The sequence below is a fragment of the Nerophis ophidion genome, linkage group LG26, assembly GCF_033978795.1.
Source record: "Nerophis ophidion isolate RoL-2023_Sa linkage group LG26, RoL_Noph_v1.0, whole genome shotgun sequence".
NCBI lineage: Eukaryota > Metazoa > Chordata > Actinopteri > Syngnathiformes > Syngnathidae > Nerophis > Nerophis ophidion.
Window position 1 is genome coordinate 21,102,837 of NC_084636.1, and position 27,964 is coordinate 21,130,800.

The window sequence follows — 27,964 nt, forward strand, 5'->3', positions numbered from 1 at the left end:
CTAGGAAGTCTCAGTCTCAATCTTCACTTCACTTTAATCGTCTCAAGGTGAACACAAAACTCTTATTGACAACCCTCAAAACGACCTTTGTCTCTGGTTTTGTCGTCAATCTTATCTGAAGGATGAACGAGCAACCAGGGAGAACCGTGAGTCAGCTGCCACCATGTTATCATGAAGGGTACTTGAGGAAGCAATCATTGTATGATAAGGTAAGGGTTTCGCAGCATTTGTTTGCAAACTGCCCTAGACAATGCGGCGATGACACATGCAGTATGTTTATTATAACAAATTTTGAGCATTAAAAGCCTACTGAAATGAGATTTTCTTATTGAAACGGGGATAGCAGGTCCATTCTATGTGTCATACTTGATCATTTCGCGATATTGCCATATTTTTGCTGAAAGGATTAAGTAGAGAACATCGAGGATAAAATTCGTAACTTTTGGCCTCTAGTAAAAAAGCCTTGCCTTTACTGGAAGTAGCAGACGATTAATTCACCTGTGTGAGGGCTCCTCACATCCTCACATTGTTTATAATGGGAGCCTCCAACAGCAAGAGCTATTCGGACCGAGAAAACGACAATTTCCCCATTAATTTGAGAGAGGATGAAAGATTCGTGTTTGAGGATATTGATAGCGACGGACTAGAAAAAAAAAAGTAAAAAAAAATAAAAAACGCGATTGCATTGGGACGGATTCCGATGTTTTTAGACACATTTACTAGGTTAATTCTGGGAAATCCCTTATCTTTCTATTGTGTTGCTAGTGTTTTAGTGAGTTAAATAGTACCTGATAGTCGGAAGGGTGTCTCCATGGGTGTGTTGACGCGCAGTGTCTCAGGGAAGTCGACGGCAGCTATGGACGGCACAAGCTCAGCTTTTCTCCGGTAAGAACTGACTTTTTAACCACAATTTTCTCACCAAAACCTGATGGTTGACATGTGGTCGTGATTCATGTTCGCTTGACCACGCTCGGATCCATAGGAAAGTTTCACCTTCGGGAATTTTAAACAAGGAATCACCGTGTGTTTGTGTGGCTAAAGGCTAAAGCTTCCCAACTCCATCTTTCTACAGTGACTTCTCCATTATTAATTGAACAAATTGCAAAATATTCAGCAACACAGATGTCCAAAAAACTGTAGAACTAAGCAAACGACATTTAGATTTGTGTGTGCGTAGCGTTCATACTTCCTAAAAACCCGTGATGTCTTGCGTACACGTCATCATTACACAAATTTTCGAAGACGAAACTGCCGGGAAATTTAAAATTGTAATTTAGTAAACTAAAAAGGATGTATTGGCATGTGTTGCAATGTTAATATTTCATCATTGATGTATAAACTATCAGACTGCATGGTGGGTAGAAGTGGGTTTCAGTAAGTTTAATCTTTTATGGAAAATGGGAGACCGGATCAAATACATTTTTCTCAAGGGCTACATACTTAGCTGTATGTTGCACAGCCGTGTCATCATTCCTGGGGTCCAAAACAGTTCAAGTTCACCTCCCGATTTAGTGCATAAATGGACTAATATTGGGAGAGGACCATCAGCAAAATGTAAATGTGACAATAAATCTGCAGCTGTAACTATCATACTAGTTCCTGTTGTCTGCAGCGTGCAGCACGTTCCAGCAGATGATTGCAATAAATAAAAGCAGACATGCTGTTATTAAAAGCATTCATCAGAAACCATATCAAAGTTGTACCTCAGAGTATTGTTAGGATCTGATAGGATGAAGATGAACAAGTTAAAGGAACCATAAGAATTTCATGTCAATTTGTAGTTAATTGTCCCTGATATGTCAAAGGTATTACTAAATCATGTTCTTTTCGAATACCTCTGTGACTGATAACAGTAGTTCAGCCGGGATACGTGTATGTCGATGTGTCATCAAACTGACAGGGCAAAATATGTTTTTGACAAATAAAACCTATTTTTTAAGTGTTTGATAGTCTAGCAAACCTGCCTGTGGGCATGCGGACACTGGTATGTGTACCTGTATGGAAGGGCCTCGACCGTCCACACAGATCATCAAGCACTGATGTATTTGCTGGGCACTCGAGGAGGAGGGTACCGCCCCATGAGCCTGTTGAAGTGGGCTGATGGCTAAATCAGTACAACTTCAAACTCGAATTCCTGCCAGGACATTCCAACCCGGTGGCTGACCTCCTGTCAGTGACCGTCGCAAGCACTAAGCAGCAAACAGCAGGAATCCTACTGGTGCCAGAGGAAAATGAGAACTGGGTCCTCTGAGTGGCTTGGTCACCTTGGCAGCGCTGCAGCAGGCCTCAGCGGATGATGAGGTTCTCACAACCCTTCGCAATTATGTCGAGGAGGGCTGGCTGGTCAAGGTGGATGACAACAAACAACAGTATCATATGAGCTGTCCTGTTGGGGGTCGGTGTGCCTGGCCCGGGGACATAATGCAATCACACCAAAGGCTGTTAGGTTCAAGGTACATCGCATGGCACATGAGGGACACCTGGTGCTGCTGCAGGGATTCCATGTTGTGGGCCCAATTCGACATTGAAATGGAGGGTCTGGTACCTAACTGCGCCTACTGCCTTCTGAGAGGTTAAAAAGGGTCAGCCTGCCACCTTGCCCCTTACACCAACTCCATGGTCTGCAGCAACATGGGAGCACATTCAGGTGGACCTCTCTGGCAAAATTCATGGCGTACCAGCACACAATGCAGTTCTTGCCCAAATGTCCTGAGGTGTTCAAGTTGAGCTCCACCACAACGGCCGTCATTACTGACCGTTTGGACAGGCTTTTTGGTAGCCGGGGCTTAACCATGGCCATCACAATGGACGATCAATTAATTTCAGCCGAGTTTGCAGAGTTTCTTGCAACGCGTTCCGTCAAGCACATTAGAACCACAACTGAAGGCAAAGAGGGTGGGAGGTGGAAGGGCTAAATAAAACATTTAAGAGCGGAATCGAGGCCTAGCTCGGTTGGTAGAGTGGCCGTGCCAGCAACTTGAAGGTTGCAGGTTCGATTCCCGCTTGTGCCATCCTAGTTACTGCCGTTGTGTCCTTGGGCAAGACACTTTACCCACCTGCTCCCAGTGCCACCCACACTGGTCTAAATGTAACTTAGATATTGGGTGTCACTATGTAAAGCGCTTTGAGTCACTTGAGAAAAGCGCTATATAAATATAATTCACTTCACTTCACTGTCTGGAGGAGAGTCAGACATTTAGCAGAGCGCTTAATCAAACACTTTTGACCATCTGGGCATCTAAACATACCACCACAGAGGAATCGCTGAACTGAGACAGCTGTTTGACTATTTAAGTTGCCCCAGTGCAGAAGGAGCCCACACCACAGGTGGCCAGAACACGGGTACAGGGCTCACAAGCCAAGATTCAGAGCCGGAACAAGCTGGCAACCTACTGGTCGGAGTCATGCAGAATTGTTCGGAGGCTGGGCTCCTCATCTTACAAATTGGTAGATGGGTCCTGGTGGCATGCAACTCGACTGCAGAAGGTTCCAGCTGTTGTAGGTTGTGCCTAAAAAGCAGCAGATGAACAAGATCATCAAAAAAGCTAGAATTCGAATAAAACTGTCTAGAAGCGTTACCACGTATAAAACTGCGAACGATTTGGCGATCTTGCCAAGTGGAGTCCAAACATACTGTATATAGGTTGCTGGTGATGAGTTGATGGCAGGCAGGTGAGTTGATTAGGGAGCTGTGATCAGCCGTGTCAGGCTGAGAGCTGAAACTAAGCTTACGGCCAAAACACGCCCACTCTCACAGGGACAACCAGAGAGACAAAAACATTGACACGGACAGAGACTGTGACTGTGAAGCTCTGCACCAAAAGTTAGGGTGCTATGAAGCCTAATTATATTATGTCCAAAAATAGGTTACTTCAGAATCAGTTTTTCCACGATATATATACATATATATATATATATATATATATATATATATATATATATATATATATATATATATATATATATATATATATATATATATATATATATATACATATATATATATATATATGGCCCCACCCATTCTTTCCTTAACACGGATCAATCGTCCTGTCCCCTTAGCAGAAAAATTAGGTGATCAGATGAAACCAAAATAGAACTATTTGGTATAAACTCAACTCGTCGTGTTTGGAGGAAGAAGAATACTGAGTTGCATCCCAAGAACACCAAACCTACTGTGAAGTATGGGGGTGGAAACATCATGCTTTGGGGCTGTTTTTCTGCTGTTTTGGTATTTTAATTTCCTTTTCATAAATGGAAATAGAAAGACACAAAAGTGTTTTTTTAATCATTTATTTTGTTTTAAAATTCCCCAAAAAACATTGAAAAAAAAAGGCGTTTTCTTTTTTTATTTTAATGAAAATAAAATTGAAACACCAAAACATACACTGTACCTTCCGTCATGCCTCCATAGTTTGATTTTATATTTTCGGGGCTGATGGAGATCGCAATTACACTGAAACAGGTAGCAGCAGGTAAGAAAGTGGATTTTGCAGATCAATTTAACATTATTTAAAGCGCCTTATTGGAAATGTAAGCACTTTTGTGATTCACATTTCAGCTTTTGAACCCATATTTATACAAAAATATAAATCAAATACAAACAGATGTTTAATGATGGAAGTGATTACCGTATTTCCTTGAATTGCCGCCGGGGCGCTAATTAATTTAAAACCTCTTCTCACTCCTGTGCTTACCAAAGGCATGCGGTAAAAGTAAGCATGCGCTAATTATTTTAAAACCTCTTCTCACTCCGGCACTTACCAAAGGCATGCAGTAAAAATTTGAGTGTGATGTAAGCTTGGACCTTAAATCCTACTGAATAGCTCTTAATCTTCTTCCCTTTATGCGATTTCAAATTACCCGTATTGAAATCAGCCTCCTCCAATTTGAAAATGATGACAGAGGAAGTGTCACTCGTGACGTCACCAGTTTGACCCGGCGGTAATACTGAGCATGCGCAAATTATTTTGCGAAGCGAGTTTGACCCGGCAGTAATTCAAGGCAGGCGCATATTACAGTGGGGCAAAAAAGTATTTAGTCAGCCACTGATTGTGCAAGTTCTCCCACTTAAAATGATGACAGAGGTCTATCATTTTCATCATAGGTACACTTCAACCCCATTCATTCTTTCCTTAACACGGATCAATCGTCCTGTCCCTTTAGCAGAAAAACAGCCCCAAAGCATGATGTATCCACCCCCATTCTTCACAGTAGGTTTGGTGTTCTTGGGATGCAACTCAGTATTCTTCTTCCTCCAAACATGACAAGTTGAGTTTATACCAAAAAGTTCTATTTTGGTTTCATCTGACCACATGACATTCTCCCTATCCTCTGCTGTATCATCCTTGTATCCATTTTGGTATAAACTCAACTTGTCGTGTTTGGAGGAAGAAGAATACTGAGTTGTATCCCAAGAACACCACACCTACTGTGAAGCTTGGGTGTGGAAACATCATGCTTTGGGGCTGTTTTTCTGCTAAGGGTACAGGACGATTGATCCGTGTTAAGGAAAGAATGAATGGGGCCATGTATCCTGAGATTTTGAGGCAAAACCTCCTTCCATCAGTGAGAGCTTTGAGTGGTTGACCAAATACTTATTTTCCACCATAATTTACAAATAAATTCTTTAAAATTCCAACAATGTGAATTCCTGGATTTTTTTTCACATTCTGTCTCTCACAGTTGAAGTGTACCTATGATGAAAATTACAGACCTCTGTCATCATTTTAAGTGGGAGAACTTGCACAATCGGTGGCTGACTAAATACTTTTTTGCCCCACTGTATATGCCCTGCGGCAATTCAAGGAAATACGGTATTTCTTTTCTCAACCAGTAAAAGTATATCCTTCCTTGTGTGTGTGTGTGTGTGTGTGTGTGTGTGTGTGTGTGTGTGTGTGTGTGTGTGTGTGTAGACAAGCTGCCAACTCTGGACACGCCTGTGCGGCAACACACTTTTCTTTTTCAATCACAAGATGGATACAACGGTAAATTACCAAATTTGGCATTTGCAAATTCGAATGAAAATGTGTATGAATATGTTTCAGTTTGACATTTATGTGCGTTTTTTTGAACAGTACCTTGAAAAGATGGATCTCAGCGGACTGACAAACATCACAAATGACACTTCGGTGGATATTAACCTGAACGCAGCAAGTCTGAAACTCCAAATCCAAGATATCACCATCAGACTTTCTGTAAGGGAATATTTGCACATTTGAATGTTGTATATGCAGTACAGTCATGGAAAAAATGATTGACATGCTCGCTTACATTTAATCTTCTACTGAATGTTGATATCCATAGTTTTGTAGTCATTCTGCAAATGGTGCCTCTGCAAACAAAACACAAAAACATGTTTTTGAACAAATTTTGTTCAAGGTATATTTATATGTATATTGGGGTGGGGGCTTCACGGTGGCAGAAGGGTTAGTGTGTCTGCCTCACAATACGATGGTCCTGCAGTCCTGAGTTCAAATCCAGGCTCGGGATCTTTCTGTGTGGAGTTTGCATGTTCTCCCCGTGAATGCGTGGGTTCCCTCTGGGTACTCCGGCTTCCTCCCACTTCCAAAGACATGCACCTGGGGATAGGTTAATTGGCAACACTAAAATTGGCCCTAGTGTGTGAATGTGAGTGTGAATGTTGTCTGTCTATCTGTGTTGGCCCTGCGATGAGGTGGCGACTTGTCCAGGGTGTACCCCGCCTTCCGCCCGATTGTAGCTGAGATAGGCGCCAGCGCCCCCCGCGACCCCAAAAGGGAATAAGCGGTAGAAAATGGATGGATGGATATTGGGGTGGCGTGGCTCTGTTGCTAGAGCGGCCTTGTCAGCAACTTGAGGGTTCCTGGTTTGATCCTCGCTTCCAGCATCCTAGTCTCTGCCAATGTGTCCTTGGACAAGACACTTTAAGCACCCACTCTGCCAGCCTACTGGTTTAAATGTAATGTAGAGATGTAGAGCAGGGGTGTCTGACTTGTTTTCATCAAGGGCCACTTCGCAGTCATGGTTGCCCTCAGAGGGCCGGATTTAACAGTGAATTTAAAAATATAAAAGTATAATCGCCTCATTATATTATTGCCTATGCCTTTGGTTATTTGATTTTTGTACATACAAAATTGATGGATAGCTTGCTGTGAAATTGTAAGTCAAGATGACAAGCAGATATTTAAGCATGTATTGTTACGGTATATAATAATTAGGGGTGCTTAAAATGTTTATTTAAATTTTTTTAATCACAACCGAATCCTGATATTTTGCATTAATTTAAAAAAATCAAATGTATTTTATTTTTTGGACGAATTAATAAAAAGTAAAAAAGGACATTTCGTAACCTGTAAACTGTTTTGTTAAGGTGTTGTTATTATCATACCAAATGATACATTGCAAAAATCAGTTTGAATGGACACTAGTGTTGAATCGAGTATCGATTATGAATCAAATCCTCACCCCAAGAATCGGAATCCAATGGCGAAGTGCCCAAAAATTCAAACCAATAAAAATTGAGTATTTGTTTATATATCAAAGTTTGAAACATGTGACATTTCATGTATTACATAATTTTTTTGCTGTCAAAAGGGAAACAAAGAAAACATTTTGTAAGAAATATGAATTATCCACATTATTCCCAGGCTTTCGCGAGCCACATTAAATGACATGTCGGGCCAGATCTGGCCCCCGGGCTTTGAGTTTGACACCTGGGATGTACAGAATGAGTTTCAATATGTAAAGCGCTCTGAATTCTCTAGAAAAAAGGGCAATATAAATATACTTCACGTCACATATTTGGTGGCAATTCTATAGGGCACCCTGCCAGTGTGTGAGAAATTTCAAGCCAATCAGACATATGGGGTTTGACAAAAGTGCCACTAGGTGTTGTATCTGTCAGGAAAAAAAAAAACACAGAAGCTGCATACATTCTGGCACGTTTTCACCCTTATTTGTGCAGCGGTTCAGGGCCAGAAGAGTAAAATGACAATGACATTATGCACACTAGTAATACAATAAAAAAGGTTGTTTTTCTTCACAGGCTCCGAGTGCAGAGGCTCGTGAGCTTTGGAAAGGCTTCATTCAATCCGTGGCTGAGGTTTGTTTTCCCACTTTACTTCCCTGGTTTCAATGTCGAGTGAAAAGTTCAATTCCAAAATCTCAGGAACAATAAGTTTCAAAAATCTAATAAAACATCATGATCAGGCGTGACATTAGCACAGTGAATCTTTTTGTGTGTGTGTGTAGGATGCCGTCACAACTTCCCATTCTCATCCATCCATTTTCTACCGCTTGTCGCTTTTGGGGTTGCAGGGGGAGCTGGTGCCTATCTCAACTATAATTGGGGGGAAGGCCAGGTACACCCTGGACAAGTTGCCACCTCATCACAGATAGACAACATTCACTCGCACATTCACACACTAGGGCCAATTTAGTGTTGCCAATCAACCTATCCCCAGGTGCATGTCTTTGGCGGTGGGAGGAAGCCGGAGTACCCGGAGGGAACCCACTCAGTCACGGGGAGAACATGCAAACTCCACACAGAACGATCCAGAGCCTGGGATTGAATTCAGGACTACTCAGGACCTTTGTATTGTGAGGCACATGCACTAACCCCCTCTGTTACATGTTAAAATTAAAGTTCCAATGGTTGTTACACACACACACACACACACACACACACACACACACACACACACACACACACACACACACACACTAGGTGTGGTAAAATTTGTCCTCTGCATTTGACCCATCCCAATGTTCACCCCGGGGGAAGTGAGGGGAGCAGTGAGCAGCAGCATGCACCAGGCTCAGAAATCATTTGGTGATTTATGCCCCAATTCCAACCCTTGATGCCAAGTAAGGAGGCAATGGGTCCCATTTTTTGTAGTCTTTGGTATTACTCCCCCGGGGTTTGAACTCACAACCTCCCATTATCAGGGCGGACACTCTAACCACAAGGCCACTCTGCTGTCACAACTACTTTATTCTAGTTTTGTAATACTGTGGACGTTGTGTTCTTCGGAACAAAAAGGAATAAAAACATCCGGATTGTCAGAGCGCAAAGTTAAAAAGCCAGCATCTGTGATGGTATGGGAGTGTATTAGTGCCCAAGACATGGGTAACTTACACATCTGTGAAGGCACCATTAATGCTGAAAGGTACATACAGGTTTTGGAGCAACATATGTTGCCATCCAAGCAACGTTATCATGGACGCCCCTGCTTATTTCAGCAAGACAATGCCAAGCCACGTGTTACAACAGCATGGCTTCATATTTAAAGAGTGCGGGTACTAGACTGGCCTGCCTATAGTCCAGGTCTGTCTCCCATTGAAAATCCGTCCATCCATCCATTCTCTACAGCTTGTCCCTTTTGAAGTCGCGGGGGATCGCTGGAGCCTATCTCAGCTGCATTCGGGCGGAAGGCGGTGTACACTCTGGACAAGTCACCACGTCATCACAGGGCCAACACAGATAGACAGACAACATTCATACTCACATTCACACACTAGGGCCAATTTAGTGTTGCCAATCAACCTATCCCCAGGTGCATGTCTTTTGGGGTAGGAGGAAGCCAGAGTACCTGGAAGGAACCCACGCAGTCACGGGGAGAACATGCAAAGTCCACACAGAAAGACCCTGAGTGCAGGATCGAACCCCAGACCTTCGTATTGTTAGGCAAATGCACTAACCCCTCTCCCCCCGTGCTGCCTTCCCATTGAAAATGTGTGGCGTAATATGAAGCCTAAAATACGACAACGGAGACCCCGGACTGTTGAACAACTTAAGATGTACATCAAGCAAGAATGGGAAAGAATTCCACCTGAAAATCTTCCTCAGTTCCCAAACATTTACTGAGTGTTGTTAAAAGGAAAGGCCATGTAAGACAGTGGTAAAAATGCACCTGGGACAACTATTTTGCAATGTGTTGCTGCCATTAAATTCAAAGTTAATGATTAATTGCAAAAAAAAAAATTAGTTTCTCAGTTCGAATATTAAATATCTTGTCTTTGTAGTCTATTCAATTGAACACAAGTTCAAAGTGATTTGCAAATCATTCTATTCTGTTTTTATTTAGCAATTACATAATGTGCCTACCTCACTGGTTTTGGGTTTTGTAAATAAAGTAGTGAATTATTACCTTATCTCTCCCATATTTAACAAACTTGTTTGTGTGCTTGCAGCTGTCAGTGTCTTCCTCCCACATACTGCTGCCGAGACAAATAGTCTTGCTGGAAGACGTTGTGGAAAAGGAGAAAGAACGACAAAAAAATGCCCAGCAACGTTCAAGCCTGAATGCTGACCCCAATGTGGACATGCCAGAGTGAGTCATAAAAATCCTTTGTCCAAGTTAGGCTTAAAAGGGGAACTGCACTTTTTGGGGGGGAATTTTGCCTATTGTTCACAAACAATACGAAAAACATGACAACAGATGGATTTTTTCTAACTCGTAAATAAATGGAAATATAGGTAAGCTTATAACGGAGCCAACAATACCCCATTTACATTTTGTAATTTGAATATTAAACAAGCATTAATGGTTATTATAAGTGCTAACGCCGGGTATTGTGGCCAAACAGCTTAATTTTGGTTTCTTTTGACATCACATGGACAAAGATAAGACATTCTGGAGAAAAGTTCTCCGGTCAGATGAAACAAAAATGGAGCTGTTTGGCCATAATACCCAGCAATATTTTTAGAAGAGAAAAGGTGAGGCCTTTAATCGCAGGAACACCACTCCTACCGTCAAGATTGGTGGTGGTAGTATTATGCTTTGGGCCTGTTTTGCTGCCAATGGAACTGGTGCTTTGCAGAGAGTAAATGGGACAATGAAAAAGGAGGATTACCTCCAAATTCTTCAGGACAACCTATAATCATCAGCCCAGAGGTTGGGTCTTGGGTGCAGTTGGATGTTCCAACAGGACAATGACCCAAAACACATGTCAAAAGTGGTAAAGGAATGGTTAAATCAGCCTAGAATTAAGGCTTTAGAATGACCTTTCCAAAGTCCTGACATAAACGTGTGGACAATGCTGAAGAAACAAATCCATGTCAGAAAACCAACACATTTCGCTGAACGCACCAATTTTGTCAAGAGGAGTGGTCAAAAATTCAACCAGAAGCTTGTGGATGGCTACCAAAAGCACCTTATTGCAGTGAAACTTGCCAAGGGACATTTAACCAAATGTTAACATTGCTGTATGTATACTTTTGACCCACATTTTCAGTAGACCCGTAATAAATTCGTAAAACAACCAAACTTCATGAATTTTTTTTTGTGACCAACAAGTATGTGCTCCAATCATTCCATCACAAAAAAATAAGCTCAAGGCAGTCATGACATTATGTTCTTTACAAGTGTATGTAAACTTTTCAACACGACTGCATGTCCGCTATGTATGCTGTTTTGGAGCTAAAGGTTGCTCAAACTCAAAGCCAGCCTTTAGAAAGCCAGCCTAAAATGACCACTGCGTCTATTTTGGGGGGCATGTCATCTGCAGACATCATTTGAAGGTACAGAACTATGGAACAAGTGCCAAAGTTTGCAGCATTAGAGAAGTTACTTAACAATCAGCGCAAGTTGCTCTTATACGAGATGGGGGGTTGGCAACCCGCGGCTCGAGAGACGTTAGCACCGCCATAGTGGCTATCTGGAGCTTTTTCAAAAATGTATGAAAAATGGAAAAAGATGAGGGGAAAAAATATATATTTTTTGTTTTAATATAGTTTCTGTAGGAGGACTAACATGACACAAACCTCCCTAATTGTTATAAAGCACACTGTTTACATTAAACATGCTTCACGGATTCAAGTATTTGGCGAGCGCCGTTTTGTCCTACTAATTTTGGCGGTCCTTGAACTCACCATAGTTTGTTTACATGTACAACTTTCTCCGACTTTCTACGCCCTGTTTTATGCCACTTAATTTTCTGTCTCATTTGCTCACCCAAACTTTTAACGTTCTGCATGAATGCACAAAGGTGACTTTTGTTGATGTTATATACTTGTGTGGAGTGCTAATTGGGCATATTTGGTCACTGCATGACTGCAAGCTAATCGATGCTAACATGCTATTTAGGCCAGATATACAGTATGTACATATTGCATCATTATGCCTCATTCGTAGCTATTTTTGAGCTCTTTTAGTTTCCTTTAAGTCCTCTTAATTCAATTTATATCTCATGACACACTATCTGTATGTAATATGGCTTGTAACATTTTTTTGCGGCTCCAGACAGATTTGTTTTTGTATTTTTGGTCCAATATGGCTCTATCAACATTTTGGGGGACCGAGCCCTGTACTAGATGTTAGCATACGACACCATGAATTGATTAACGTGGACCCCGACTTAAACAAGTTGAATAACTTATTCGGGTTCTACCATTTAGTGGTAAATTGTACGGAATATGTACTGTACTGTGCAAACCATTAATAAAATGTTCAATTAATCAATCACTACTGGCCAATGGGAACATTGTTTTGGCTACTTTAACATTGTAATTCTTTTTCAGGCAAAGCTAATACCCTGCAAGTTTGTTCCATAAAAAAAGAGCCATGTACTAACTTAAGTCTTGTAATGTGAGCGTAATAATGTAATAATGTGCTCACAATGGTCCGCAGCTGCTTCCACCCGGTGTCTCGCATGGAGGCGGAGCTTCTTCTGACGACAAAGGCCAGCAGAGGAAACCTGCTGCTCAGGCCCAGCAGGCACGGCGACGCCTTCGCTATTAGCACCAGAGAAGAACTTAATGGGTAAGTAAATATTATCATGTGTTGAACACGAACAATCAACAGTCAGGGTGTAAAGAAAAAAACAAAAAAAAGGAAACTAAAAAACACACATTTTAAACTGACCCCATTTATTATACAGAGGGACCACGATTGACAAACTCAATTGGTTTTTGAAAACCGTTTGTAAACCTAAAAAGGTTTGTATGGTATAGTTCCCCATAAGAATCAATTCAAACATGAATACTTGGTTATAACTAAGGCTGGGCAATATGGCCTTTTGTCAATATTTTTAGGCCATGTCGCGATACACGATATATATCTCGATACTTTGCCTTAGCCTTGAATGAACACTTGATGCACATAATCACAGCATTATGATAATTCTATGTGTCTACATTAAAACATTCTTCTTCATTCTGCATTAATCTATGCTACTTTTAAAATGTCATGGAGACAGGGAAATCACAACTAGGTCAATTTACCCAAACTGTATTTATTAAACACTTATCAAGCAGTGGCACAAACATTCATGTCATTTCCAAAACAGAAAGTGCAAAATTGTCAGAGTGCATTAGTGCACTTTTGTGCATGATGTCACTAAGATGACATATCAAAACAACACAAAAATAAAGTGCACTTTTTGTAGACAATGCCACTACAATAGTTTAAAAGAAATAAAGTAAATTTTTGTGCATGATGTCACAGAAGATATTTCAATAACTGTCAAATAAAAATGAGCTCCTCCTTCTGTTGTTGACTTTTTTTTTTTTTCATACGGTGTTGATCTGGAAATAGTTGCTTCTGCATTTTGTGGGTGTGGCACCGAACGGAGATGTTGACATGTGGAGTTTCAAGCACTTTTGATTCTCTAGCGCAGGGGTCGGGAACCTTTTTGGCTGAGAGAGCCATGAAAGCCAAATATTTCACAATGTATTTCCGTAAGACCCATATAACATTTTTCAACACTGAATACAACTAAATTCGTGCATTTTTAAGTATGACCAACATTTGTAGAGTATAATAAGTCTCTTATTCTTTTTAACAACATTGTTATTATAAAAGTTAACCAATAACTTCTTACCATTAATGCGACATCTTGCACAGGTGCGGTAGAAAACAGATGGTTGGATTAAAATGCATGAGAATGTTTTATAATTTGAACGTTATTTTTGAAACTGTGATTACCAGCGGAATTATTCATTACTTATCGTGTTACTTAGCAATGTCAGCTAAGATTTATCTGAGAGCCAAGTGCAGTCATCTGGCTCTAGAGCCATAGGTTTCCTACCCGTGGTTTAAGCATTAGACACCTTTTTACCTGCACCTTGCCTCCCGCTGTTTCCCACATCTACAAAGCAATTAGCTACCGACTTCCACCTACTGATATGGAAGAGTATTACACGGTTTCTCGGCATAGCTCGGTTGGTAGAATGGCCGTGCTAGCAACCCGAGGATTCCAGGTTCGATTCCCGCTTCCGCCATCCTAGTCACTGCCGTTGTGTCCTTGGGCAAGACACTTTACACACCTGCCCCCGGTGCCACCCACACTAGTTTAAATGTAACTTAGATATTGGATGTCACTTTGTAAAGCGCTTTGAGTCACTACAGAAAAGTGCTATATAAATATAATTATCTGAGAGCCATATGTAGACATCAAAAGAGCCACATCTGGCTCTAGAGCCATAAGTTCCCTACCCCTGCTCTATCGGGTGACTTTTCAAATTATGCTAAACTAACAGTGCTGCTACTTTGTGTAACAATTCTTTTGCCGCATAAATGTTGAACATATTCCTCCTTGAAGCCAAACCACAGCCAGACGGTTTTTCTTGGGAATTAATTATTCCTCCATTTGTTACCAGATTCGCACCTTCTCTCTCTCGTACTACCACTCGCACCACACTGTAGCATCACAGCTAACGTTACCATGTCGCTACCTCTCTGCTCCACGGGAGCGTGTGACACTGCACACGAGGCGTGTGTGAGAAGGTACGCTTGTTTAAGTTTCTGTGAGAAGGAGAGACGAGAAAAAGTAAAAAACGCATGCAGTGTAATGCCCGCAGCTAAAAGCAACTGCGTGAGAATCAATCCATTTTCTACCGCTTATTCCCTTCCTGGTCGTGGGGGCGCTGGAGCCTATCTCAGCTACAATCGGGCAGAAGGCGGTGTAGACCCTGGACAAGTCGTGCATCAGAATGTATACTTGAATATCACGATATAGCAGTTTTCTATATCGGACAGAGACAAACCCGCGATATATTGAGGATATCGATATATCGCCCAGCCCTAGTTCTAACCTCGACAAAGTCCCTATTATGATAAATAAAAATAAAAATTTGAAGACACTAATATATATATATATATATATATATATATATATATATATATATATATATATATATATATATATATATATGCATATATATGTATGTATATGTATATATACATTATATATATTATATATATATGTATATATATATGTATGTATATGTATATATACATTATATATATATTATATATATATACATATATATATATATACATACATATATATATATATATATATATATATATATATATATATATATATATATATATATACATATATATATATATATATATATATATATATATATATATATATATATATATAATAGCTGCTGGCTACTGGGTGTTAGCCAATGACTTTGACTGGCGGGGACTTCCGGGAGTGATAGGAAAGTGATGTCATCGATAGGAAGTGAGAGTGCGAGTTTTGCCGGGAAAAGGGATGGAGACACATGAGAGCTGTTGTGTGGTTGAATTACATCTTGTGCAATAAAGACAAGACAAAGCGAGAAGTCGTGTGAGCCTACATTCCTGGGATCATTACAATATATACATACACTAGGGTTGTACGGTATATCGGTATTGTACCGCCAAAAAGTACCAGTCCCCCTCCCCCACGCCCCCCTGTCAGCATCACATCGTGTCATTGCTAGATTACAAGCAGAGGAGCATGTTTGGCAGTGCACAATCACGGAGTACTTACAAGCAGACACAGTGTGTGGATAGAAAAGGGAGAACGGACGCATTTTGGCTTAAAAACTAACGATAAAGGTGAAGTTATAACCCTGAAACGCCCTCAGGAACAGGTGCTATAAAACATGGCTAACTAGCTAGCGACTAAAGTCCATCCGTAGTCGGCAGTGTTTTAGCTACTTCTAAATCACTAATCCTCGCCTCAACGGTGACAAATAAAGTAAGTTTCTTGCAAGTATCATCCCTGCCGAACGAGGAATAGCGAAACATGCTTCACTACACACCGTAGCTCACCGGCGTCAAAATGTAAACAAACGCTATTGGTGAATCTACACATCCACTGTGATGATATCAAGTACAGGAGCGTATCTCGTCGATAATACTATGATTACGTCCATCTTTTTTCATCACAAAATCTTCTTTCCTTTTTTTTATTAATTTAGGGACCGAATGTCCCTTTGGGACAAAGGACCCTATTGAATTTCTAGCATTTTATTCTTTCTTTCTTTCTTTATTATTATTCCGCAGCTTTGAGCTTTACTTTGACCCCCTGAACATGCTTCAAAACTCACCAAATTTGATACACACATCAGGACTGGCGAACATTACGATTTAATTAAAAAAAAAACTAACCCCAAAACTAAAAATTGCGCTGTAGCGCTCCTTAGGAAGAAAACACAGACAAAACTGCCTGTAACTTCCAGTAGGAATGTCGTAACGACATGAAACAAAAACCTCTATGTAGGTCTCACTTAGACCTAGATTTCATACACTGACATCCTTCAGCGAAAATCAACAGGAAGTTTGCAATTCCCCCTTTAAAACAAAAGTTTTGTAAAAACCGGTCACCTTTTTTCAAACATAATCTCTTCTGAGCGCGTTTGTCGTGTCGGCTTCAAACTACCACACGAGAGAGATTGAACCCTTCTGATTAAAAGGTGATGAAATAATTGTTATCACTGCTACGGTTTTGATTTTATCAACCTTCAAAGGACCGCTGAGCTGAAAACAATTTAAAAGATGGCCGCCGTGGGCAGACACAGTGAAGGAGACGTTTTTTTTTCCTTTTTTTTCCGTAACGTCTGCTGCTGGTGCGCACGTACCAACATTCGTGAGGGAGGGACTGTGATTGTCTATACCAAGATGGCTGCCAGGTGCCGTGGCTAAGCCGGTATGTTTTGAAATTGTCGTTTGCCAGCATATCGTAAAAACAACCGTCCAACATTTTACAACTAATTTTAAACTTAATCAGGCCCGAGTTCCGACGAGAGAGTGTGTCGATGTTAAGATATTACGCCGAGTTGGTAAGTCTATCTGTTTGCTAATAGTAGCTACTAGCCGTACTCATGTATTTTCAATGGGCGGTTAGCATCGGGTTTTAATCCCGTTTCCTCCTATGTTTCCGCTCCGATTGAATTTCTTTATATGTCGAGTCTTCATTTTGGGTACTTACATATGGTGCCTTACTGTTGTGGCGTTTTAAGGCCTTCTGCTCTTTTTATGCGCCGAATTGGTAGGTCTATCTGTTTTCTTAATAGTAGCTACTAGCCGTACCCATGTATTTTCTTTCTATCTTATATCTGTTAGTAGACACGTTATGGAAGATAAAAACTACAACATTTATAATACTAAGTAGTTCCAACTTATATCTGGCAGTAGACACGTTATGGAAGGTAAAAACTACAAAATTTATGATACAAAGTAGTGTATAGTTCTAACTTATATCTGTCAGTAGACACGTTATGGAAGGTAAAAACTACAATGTAACACAAACCAATGTGTTCTTCTAACTTATATCTGGGAAGCCCTGACTTCCCTCTCCTCAGCCACTTCCAAATATACTCGGTCCCGTCCATCGCTGCTTGCAGCTTTAATTTCTATTATATTAATAAACTCAGGAAATATGTCCCTGGACACATATTGAATATTACCAATGTATGATCCTGTAACTACTTGGTATCGGATTGATATCGAAATTTGTGGTATTATCCAAAACTAATGTAAAGTATCAAACAACAGAAGAATAAGTGATTATTACATTTTAACAGAAGCGTATAGATAGAACATGTTAAAAGAGAAAGTAAGCAGATATTAAATGTAAATTAACAAATAGATTAATAATTTATTTTCTACCACTTGTCCTTAATATTTTTGAAAAAATACTAGAATGGAAAATGACACAATATGTTACTGCATATGTCAGCAGCTAAATTAGGAGCTTTTGTTTGCTTACTTACTACTAAAAGAGAAATTTGCTTGCATGTTCACAATTTTATTTAAGGACTTAACTGCAATAATAAACATATGTTTAATGTACAGTAATATTTTTTGTCAAAATAAAGTCAATAATGCAATGTTTTGTGGTTCCCTTTATTTAAAAAAGTATCAAAAAGTATCAAAAAACATTTTGGTATCGGTACCAAAATATTGGTATCAGAACAACACTAATTTATACACATATGGACATATACATACATATATATATATATATATATATATATATATATATACATATACATATACATATATATATATATATATATATATATATATATATATATATATATATATATATACATACACTGTATATATATATTATAAAATAATAATTACATTTTTTACTTGTTATACTTATTTATATTCCCGGAAAAGTATATGATGAACAACAAACTATTAAAATACTAATATATTCCCATTTACTTTAAAGTTAAAGGCGACCTTTTTTTTTTACAAAACCAACTTTTCTTTTCTATTGGTACCTGTTTTTGTGTATTTGGGATCTGCATAAGTCCCAAAACTATTATACATTGCAGAGATATTTATAAAACAATCTTGCCTTCCTTCGTACTTCCTCCAAACGAACCATTTGGAATTTGCCCCAATTGTGACGTTTCCATTGGTGACGTTAGTGGATATCTCCATATATGGTAAAGTTTCATGGTAGAGGTTAGCGCAAGTTTGCCATTGTTGTTCGACGCTGTAGTCAATAAGTTCCTTTTTTCTCTATCCTCTTGTTATGACTGGCTCGTACATGCAAATGTATCCTCCGGTGTTGCCATGACCCATTTCTAATAAGTAGTGTTTAGTTCTAACTTATAGCTGTCCGTAGACTCCATATGGAAGCGGCAAAAACTAAACCATGGCTGACGGGGAGAAAACACAGTTGAAAGGTGGATTGGCCCTGGATGAGGGCCAATTATTAAAATACTAATATATTCCCATTTACTTTAAAGTTAAAGGCGACCTTTTTTTTTACAAAACCAACTTTTCTTTTCTATTGGTACCTGTTTTTGTGTATTTGGGATCTGCATAAGTCCCAAAACTATTATACATTGCAGAGATATTTATAAAACAATCTTGCCTTCCTTCGTACTTCCTCCAAACGAACCATTTGGAATTTGCCCCAATTGTGACGTTTCCATTGGTGACGTTAGTGGATATCTCCATATATGGTAAAGTTTCATGGTAGAGGTTAGCGCAAGTTTGCCATTGTTGTTCGACGCTGTAGTCAATAAGTTCCTTTTTTCTCTATCCTCTTGTTATGACTGGCTCGTACATGCAAATGTATCCTCCGGTGTTGCCATGACCCATTTCTAATAAGTAGTGTTTAGTTCTAACTTATAGCTGTCCGTAGACTCCATATGGAAGCGGCAAAAACTAAACCATGGCTGACGGGGAGAAAACACAGTTGAAAGGTGGATTGGCCCTGGATGAGGACTCTCGAACGTAAATAATACCGCTTACAAAAACGGCACATTCTGAAGGGACAGTCAAAAAGAGGCTTGAAGATGGTCTGTAAAACATAAATTCCCCTCGGGGATTATTAAAGTATTTCTGATTCTGATAATCCATGCAGAATTTTGACCAAAGCTCCACCATTACGTTACGTAGACCACAAGGAAGTGTTTTAAATGTAAAAAAATAAATACATATAATGACCGCTTTGAATTAAACAATAACATGTTCTAATTGTTCTACAGTATATTTAAACATACCCATTGCAAAACATACAATTTGATACTTTTGCAAGGGTGAGTATAATTTTAGTCATTTCCATCTCAGGGCTTGATCAAAACTTTGCATGTACTAAAACATCTGCAAACTTGATACCACAAGCAAAGTTGTCTTCAAAGATTGTGCGCTGAGGATTGCATTTAAATGTAAAAAAAATACAGTATATATCATAATTTGACCTTTTTAAAGGGGCAGCACTTTTACATAAATTTAATTTGGTGCAGAAAACTATTTTTGATTCTTTTAAAAAATTTCTTCATGTGATTGAATATCCGTCTAAGCACGTATCTATAAAAAAAAAAAAATGCATACTCATTTACCGTACAGTATTTTCTGGACCATAGGGCCCACTGCCAATTAATGGTCTATTTTTGATTGTTTTTCATATATAAGGCGATTATAGGGAGCAATAAAAGAGTCATAGAATTATTTAAAAAAAAATTCAAAATGGAAAACACTTCCTTGTGGTATACATAACATGGCGGCATAGCTCGGTTGGTAGAGTGGCCGTGCCAGCAACTTGAGGGTCTCAGGTTCGATTCCTACTTCCGCCATCCTAGTTACTGCCGTTGTGTCCTCGGGCAAGACACTTTACCCACCTGCTCCCAGTGCCACCCACACTGGTTTAAATGTAACTTAGATATTGGGTTTCACTATGTAAAAGCGCTTTGAGTCACTAGAGAAAAAGCGCTATATAAATATAATTCATTTCAATGTAAAGGTGTTTTTTTGGTCAAAACGTTGCATAGATTATGTTTTACAGATCATCATCGAGGCTCTTGCTGACAGTTGCTTCAGGATGCACTGTTTTGTGGGCGGTCTTATTTATAATGGCTCACCTTCGGCACCATATTGTCCCTGTCGTCTTTGTTTTAGGGGTGTAGCGTGCAAGGACGGGAGTGGAAGAAGTGTCAAAAGATGTAGCTAACTGTTTTAATGATATTCAGACTTTACTTCAATCAATAACGAAGCAGCATCTCCTCATCCTGAAACAACAACATCGGAAATGTGTCCCGTGAAAAACTAATAGCTAAAGTTCCTTGGGTGAATAATGTAAACTCACTACACCGGTATGTTTTAGCGCTCTCATGGTATATTTACTAACAGATATAAGTAAGAATTTTACACTACTTTATATTAGATATGGCAACAGCAGAGGACGAATGCCACATAATAAAGAGATAGAGAAAAATAAGAAGCTTATCGACTACGGTGTCGCCATAGTCTACAAAGGTGGACGCGCGCAATTCCGCAGATCCCAAATACAGATCAGCAGGTACTAGAAGGTAAGACAAGTTGCTTTTGCATGATATTGTGAAACAAAACGCTAGATAATATGTCTTACCTACACACACCATAATAATACTCGTATGTTGAAACACATCAAACAGTGCAGTCTACACTTATCTCTTATGTTTAACTGCTATCTACTGGTCACACTTATTACACCATGAACCAAATAAAATAGCTTCAAGGTGGGTAAGCTCAACCAAACGTATTCCTTACATTAGGCACACCAGGTTATAAGGTATGTTTTTGAGAAAAAAAAAAGGATTTTAAGTGCGCCTTATAGTCCTGAAAATACAGTATATAGGAAAAGATCCACATGCAGTATAAAAGTCCATTATGTGTCATCACATTAATTTGTCCTCTGTGTTTGTCCTGTTGTCTCTCCATTACAGCCCCATACTCAAACATTACCGCGTGAGCCGCAAACACGACAACATCTTCATCATCGATGTGGACAATCCTGTGAGTCAATTCTTGTTGAGTTTATGAAAATTTGAAACCTTGTGCGAGTTTAATTGATGTCTAAATTTTGGGTGTTGGTCATCAGAGAAGAATGTTGAATGGCATTTGTGTTATATCCATCCATCCATCCATTTTCTACCGCTTATTCCCTTTCGGGGTTGCGGGGGGCGCTGGCGCCTATCTCAGCTACAATCGGGCGGAAGGCAGGGTACACCCTGGACAAGTCGCCACCTCATCGCAGGGCCAACACAAATAGACAGACAACATTCACACTCACATTCACACACTAGGGCCAATTTTTAGTGTTGCCAATCAACCTATCCCCAGGTGCATGTCATTTGTGTTATAATCCAGCACAATTGTTCAGTGGAGCTGGTTGATTTCAACGTTGTTTTAACTTCAAAAACAATTTTTGATGTAGGCTCAATCAATCAATCAATCAATGTTTACTTATATAACCCTTAATCACAAATGTCTCAAAGGGCTGCACAAGCCACAACATCATCCTCCATATCAGGGCAAGAAAAACTCAACCCAATTGGGAACAATAACAAACCTTGGAATCGATGAATTCCAATTATGTTTATTACAAAACTTTTACTAAGTCCACAAACAATGTTTTCAGTAACATGTTGCCATTCTTAAATTAGGTATACCTTTATTCGTCCCTTGTGCCCTCAGGGAAATTAAGGTTCCAGTACGAGCAACACCATACAGTATGCAGTATACAAGACTGTAATAACAATGGCAAAATAAAATTGAGTTAAAATAGAACAATAAAGTAAGAACATAACTTGAGATGTCCGATACTATCGGCCGATAAATTCTTTAAAAGGTAATATCGGAAATTATCAGTATCGGTTTCAAAAAGTAAAATGCATTACTTTTTAAAACGCCGCTGTACAGAGTGGTACACGGACGTAGAGAGAAGTACAGACCAGTTGCGTCTCCCAGTCATACTTGCCAACCCTCCATTTCCCATTGGGAAATGGAGTGTCTTGGTGGGGGGGTGGTGTTGCTGTCTTTTGATTTGGCTAGTTGGTTGGTCTCAATAGTTTTGTCGATGTAGGGCTGACAGTCACGTTTTTTTGGTCCTTTTGATTTGGTCCGGTGGTGCCGGCATACTTGCCAACCCTACCGATTTTCCCGGGACACTCCCGAATATCAAGGCCCCTCCCGAAAATCTCCTGGGGCAACAATTCTCCCGAATTTCTCCCAATTTCCACCCAGACAACAATATTGAGGGCGTGCCTTAAAGGCACTGCCTTTGCGTGTCAGCCCAATCACATAACATCTACGGCTTTTCACAGACACAAGGGAATGCAAAGCATACTTGGTCAACAGCCATACAGGTCACACTGAGGGTGGCCGTATAAACAACTTTAACACTGTTACAAATATGCACCACACTGTGAAACCACACCAAATGAGAATGACAAACACATTTCGGGAGAACATCTTCACTGTAACACAACATAAACACAACCGAAAAAATACCCAGAAACCCTTGCAGCACTAACTCTATATACCTCCCGCTATACCCTACCCACCACCCCCACCTCAACCCCGCCCACCTCAACCTCCTCATGATCTCTCAGAGAGAGCATGTCCCAAATTCCAAGCGGCTGTTTTGAAGCTTGTTAAAAAAAAGAATGCACTTTGTGACTTCAATAATAAATATGGCAGTGCAATGTTGGCATTTTTTTCCATAAATTGAGTTGATTTATTTTGCAAAACCTTGTTACATTGTTTAATGCATCCAGCGGGGCATCACAACAAAATTAGGCATAATAATGTGTTAATTCCACGACTGTATATATCGTTATCGGTTGATATCGGAATCCGTAATTAAGAGTTGGACAATATCGGAATATCGGCAAAAAAGCCACCATCGGACATCTATAAATATAACCATGAAAATACAATTTAAAAAATACCCAATTTAACTTTATCAGTATTTATTGCCACCTTTCCCAACTTCCTTGTCACGTGTTGCTGGCATCAAATTCTAAAGTTAATGATTATTTGCGAAAAAAAAAAGTGTATCAGTTTGAACATCAAATATGTTGTCTTTGTAGCATATTTAACTGAATATGGGTTGAAAATGATTAGCAAATAACTGTATTCCGTTTATATTTACATCTAACACAATTTCCCAACTCATATGGAAAACAGGGTTTGTACTTTATTTATACGCGTAAATGGGAAAATTCCTAAAAAAGTTCCCGTGGCCTGTTTGGAATTAAACACCCCGTAACAGATAACGATCGTTATGTTGAGATTATTTATTATATTTGACCTCTTCAACATCTGATTAGTGTGTCTGCCTCACAATACAAAGGTCCTGAGTAGTCATAAGTTCTATCCTGGGGTCGGGATCTTTCTGTGTGGAGTTTGCATGTTCTCCCCGTGACTGCGTGGGTTCCTTCCGGGTACTCCGGCTTCCTCCGACCTCAAAAGACATGCACCTGGGGATAGGTTGATTGGCAACACTAAATAAGCCCTAGTGTGTGAATGTGAGTGTGAATGTTGTCTGTCTATCTGTGTTGGCCCTGCGATGAGGTGGCGACTTGTCCAGGGTGTACACCGCCTTCCGCCCGAATGCAACTGAGTTAGGCTCCAGCAGCCTCCGCGACCCCGAAAGGAACAACTGGTAGGAAAATGGATGGATGTCGATAATGTTATGGTACATTAAACATATGTATCTTATTGCAATCGAAGAACAATTTTGTCCTTAAATAAAATATTTAACATACAAGACAACTTTTAGTAATAAGCAAGCAAACAAAGGCTCCTAATTAGTCTGCTGACATATGCAGTAATATATTGTCATTTTCCATTTTATTTTGTCAAAATTATGAAGGACAAGCTGTAAAAATGAATTATTAATTATTAATCATTTTCCGTTTCAACATGTTCCATCTACACTTCTGTTAAAATGTAATAATCACTTATTCTTCTGTTGTTTGATACTTTACATTAGTTTTGGATGATACCACAAATTTAGGTATCGATCCAATACCAATTAGTTACAGTATCATACATCGGTCATATTCAAAGTATGTCCAGGGACATACTTCCTGAGTTTATAAACATAATATGAAAAATTAAAAAATATTTTTTGACGATAAAAAATCGATGTAATCATAGTATTGACTGGATACGCTATTGTACTTGGTACAATAGCGTATCTTCCGCCCGATTGTAGCTGAGATAGGCTTTAGTGCCCCCCGCCACCCCGAAGGGGAATAAGCGGTAGGAAATGGATGGATGGGTCGAACATCTGCTCTCTTGTGCAAAAATTTAAATGGCTCTGTAAACTTAGCATATTTTCCGTAAGTTCCTGAAATATGTTTTGTTGTCTGTTCAGGTCACCTGCACCTCTCTACCTGATACCATCAAGCACTTTATGGACACCTCAGAAGGTGCTCTGAAGCCTCTACCCAGGGAGGAACTCTATCAGAAGAAACTGTGTATGTATAGAGCTACATCGCATATGCATGTCCTAACTCTGGCTCCACTTCTAGTTAGGACTTTTGTCTGTTTTGTTTCTTTTGCAGCTTTCGTTGCCTTTGATCCTGAATGTGGAGAGAAGATATTGCGGACTGCTTCTATGACTGTAAAGCCAAACTTATCTACTCAACCAGGTACGACGTTAAGAATTAACACTACAAGCTACCAGTGAAAAATACTGCCCCTACGCCAAAAAAAACTTACTCTTCTATTTTAATACATTGCGATCGTTACACACACAAGACAATTTTGGAAGTTGTATGCTTTCACTTTCTGGGAACAATAAAAGTAACTTATTTTTCTAAGGTTTAGAACCTTATGTGATTGCTGACCTACAACTTTTTGGAAAATGTATTTTCAGAAGAAACTCCATATTCCTTTTCTTCTTTGCCTTTCCATTAACCAGGGGGACAGAAATGCCCACGCAAACCCCCTAACTTGAATTACTATTGAAAACTTGATATTTATTTATTTTGCACTGGTACAACTCACTGTGGACAGCACAGTGGCAGAGGGGTTAGCGTGTCTGACTAACAATACAACGGTCCTGGGTTTAATCCTGGGCTTGGACTCTTTCTGTGTGGAGTTTGCATGTTCTCCCCTTGACTGCGTGGGTTCCTTCCGGGTACTTCGGCTTCCTCCCACCTCCAAAGACATGCACCTGGGGATAGGTTGATTGACAACACTAAATTGGCCCTGGTGTGTGAATGTGAGTGTGAATGTTGTCTATCTGTGTTGTCCCTGTGATGAGATGGTGACTTGTCCGAATGCAGCTGAGATAGGCTCTAGCACCCCAAAACCCCGAATGGAACAAGCGGTAGAAAATGCATGCATGCAACAACTCACTGTGTGAGTTACATATTTTATATACTAAGCCGCTGACAAATCTTTTTCTTTTCATTCCAGTCTCAAACTTCTCCATTTATTTGCCTATGTTAGCTCTGTACACATGTTCCTGTGCACTTACTACTGATAATGGGTCAAACAGGGAAGCCTGTTGATTAGATTGAGCACTGCTGCCACCTAGCTGAAGGCTTGTGTATCGTTCTAACACGAATACTAGTGTAGACACATATAATGATCACCTCTGCTACCCCACCCAGAGGGGTCCCGACCCACTATTTAAAAAATACTGGTGTAATGTATATTACACAACTGAGCACTAGTAAAAACACAAGGGTGTAAAAGATGATTAATTCATTAATTCATGCTGTGAGTGTTTCCATTAGCTAGAAATCCTATTTCTGATCAGTTGCCCATTTGTCCCCTTGTAGAAACCAACATGAAAGCTCCAAGGAAATCGAAGGAGCCTCCAGTTCCAGCACGTCGTAAAACTCTGCACTCATACCAAGTTTCAGTCTGTCACCAGTTAATACAAGAAAACCAGGGGAAAATTAAGATTCACAAACATAGTTTCGGATAGAGTATCCGAAAGTCTAAACTGCGACACACATATATTCTGTGGTGTTATCAGGGAAATCACATTTATTTTTGAACACATTCTTTGGCTGAGATACACTTGAAATATTTTTGTCTCTGTCACTACTACTTAGAGTTGACCAAACTCAAAATTACACCAAATGTTTAGATTTCCATGGCTCAGTAGCACCCATTGGAATTGTTGTAAAATCCAGGCCTCAAAACCAGCATTAGGAAGGGTCTTTTTTAAAATGTATTAATGTTGGACACTCGTGGAAAACAATGTCAAGGCGTCAAATCATAAGGTTCAACTTAAAGTGAAATGAATTATATTTATTTACCGCTTTTCTCTAGAGACTCAAAGTACTTTACATAGTGTTTTATTTATTTATTTATTTTTTGTCCTTTCCAGCTTCTCAGGCAAATCATATAGTTGATGTAGATGCCCATATCGGCTGTTCGGATTTACTTTACAAAAGATAAGTGTAGGATACTTCTCTTGTTGCCTTATTTGGGACGGCGTGGCGCAGTGGGGAGAGTGGCTGTGCGCAACCCGAGCGTCCCTGGTTCAATTCCCACCTAGTACCAACCTTGTCACGTCCGTTGTGTCCTGAGCAAGACACTTCACCCTTGCTCCTGATGGGTGCTGGTTGGCGCCTTGCATGGCAGCTCCCTCCATCAGTGTGTGAATGTGTGTGTGAATGGGTGAATGTGGAAGTAGTGTCAAAGCGCTTTGAGTACCTTGAAGGTAGAAAAGCGCTATACAAGTACAACCCATTTATCATTTATTTATTTATTTGAATTTGACTTTATTAAATGTATTTATATTATCATTTGGTGCAGCCGGGCCGGAGCAGGATGGGATAGAAAGACAAAAAAAAGGAAGACAGAGGGGGAAATTGTGGGGATAGGAGGGGGATTAGACAGAGAGATAAAAACAACAACAGCAAATACAACAATAACAACAACAACAATAGAACAACACCAGGCCATACAATATGTACAAATATGATCGTAAAAGTGATAGCAAATAAGCAGTTAGTGAAATAAATAATATAGTAATGACAATGAGCATTTTACACTAAAACTGGAGCAATACAAATACCAATAGAAAAAGCGCTATTGATCATGAACAAAACCAATAGTTTACCTCTATTATCAACAATAAAGTTGTTCAAATGGAACAATACGTATACATAATGATAGCTAGAAAGATAATAAAAAAATAAATAAATAAATGAAATAAAAAAAGAAAAAAAAAGAAGGAATACCGAAAGATGAAAGAGAAGAGAGAGAGGCAACCTATATTAATCTTGTAGATTGTTATAATAACAATGGTTTAAGCTCTGTCAATATGCCTTGTGTTACCCAGTTTACCCTAGGGCAACAATGTTTATATATGTCTGATGAAACGTGATTATGTGCATGAGTGTATGTATGTATATGTACTTGTATATGAACAGAATGTGTATATGAATGTTTGTACAGTAAATGTATATGTACAGTATATATATGTGTGTTTGTAC

The 27,964-nt window shown here is 39.5% G+C and overlaps 1 protein-coding gene across 2 annotated transcripts; it reads left to right on the forward strand.

Annotated features, from left to right (window-relative positions):
• On the forward strand, positions 1 to 27,945 carry LOC133543954 (signal-transducing adaptor protein 1-like). Of its 2 annotated transcripts, XM_061888898.1 has the most exons (10): positions 3 to 209; positions 5,916 to 5,987; positions 6,078 to 6,197; positions 8,027 to 8,083; positions 10,174 to 10,313; positions 12,612 to 12,743; positions 21,437 to 21,506; positions 24,877 to 24,979; positions 25,067 to 25,153; positions 26,294 to 27,945. In XM_061888898.1, exons 1-10 carry the CDS (start codon positions 123 to 125, stop codon positions 26,440 to 26,442), a joined length of 1,017 nt encoding a protein of 338 aa, XP_061744882.1. In that variant the 5' UTR covers positions 3 to 122; the 3' UTR covers positions 26,443 to 27,945. The 2 variants fall into 2 exon arrangements, with proteins under 2 accessions (XP_061744883.1, XP_061744882.1); XM_061888899.1 differs by lacking the exon at positions 8,027 to 8,083 and having other exon boundaries at positions 1 to 209.
• The last annotated feature ends 19 nt before the right edge of the window (positions 27,946 to 27,964 follow it).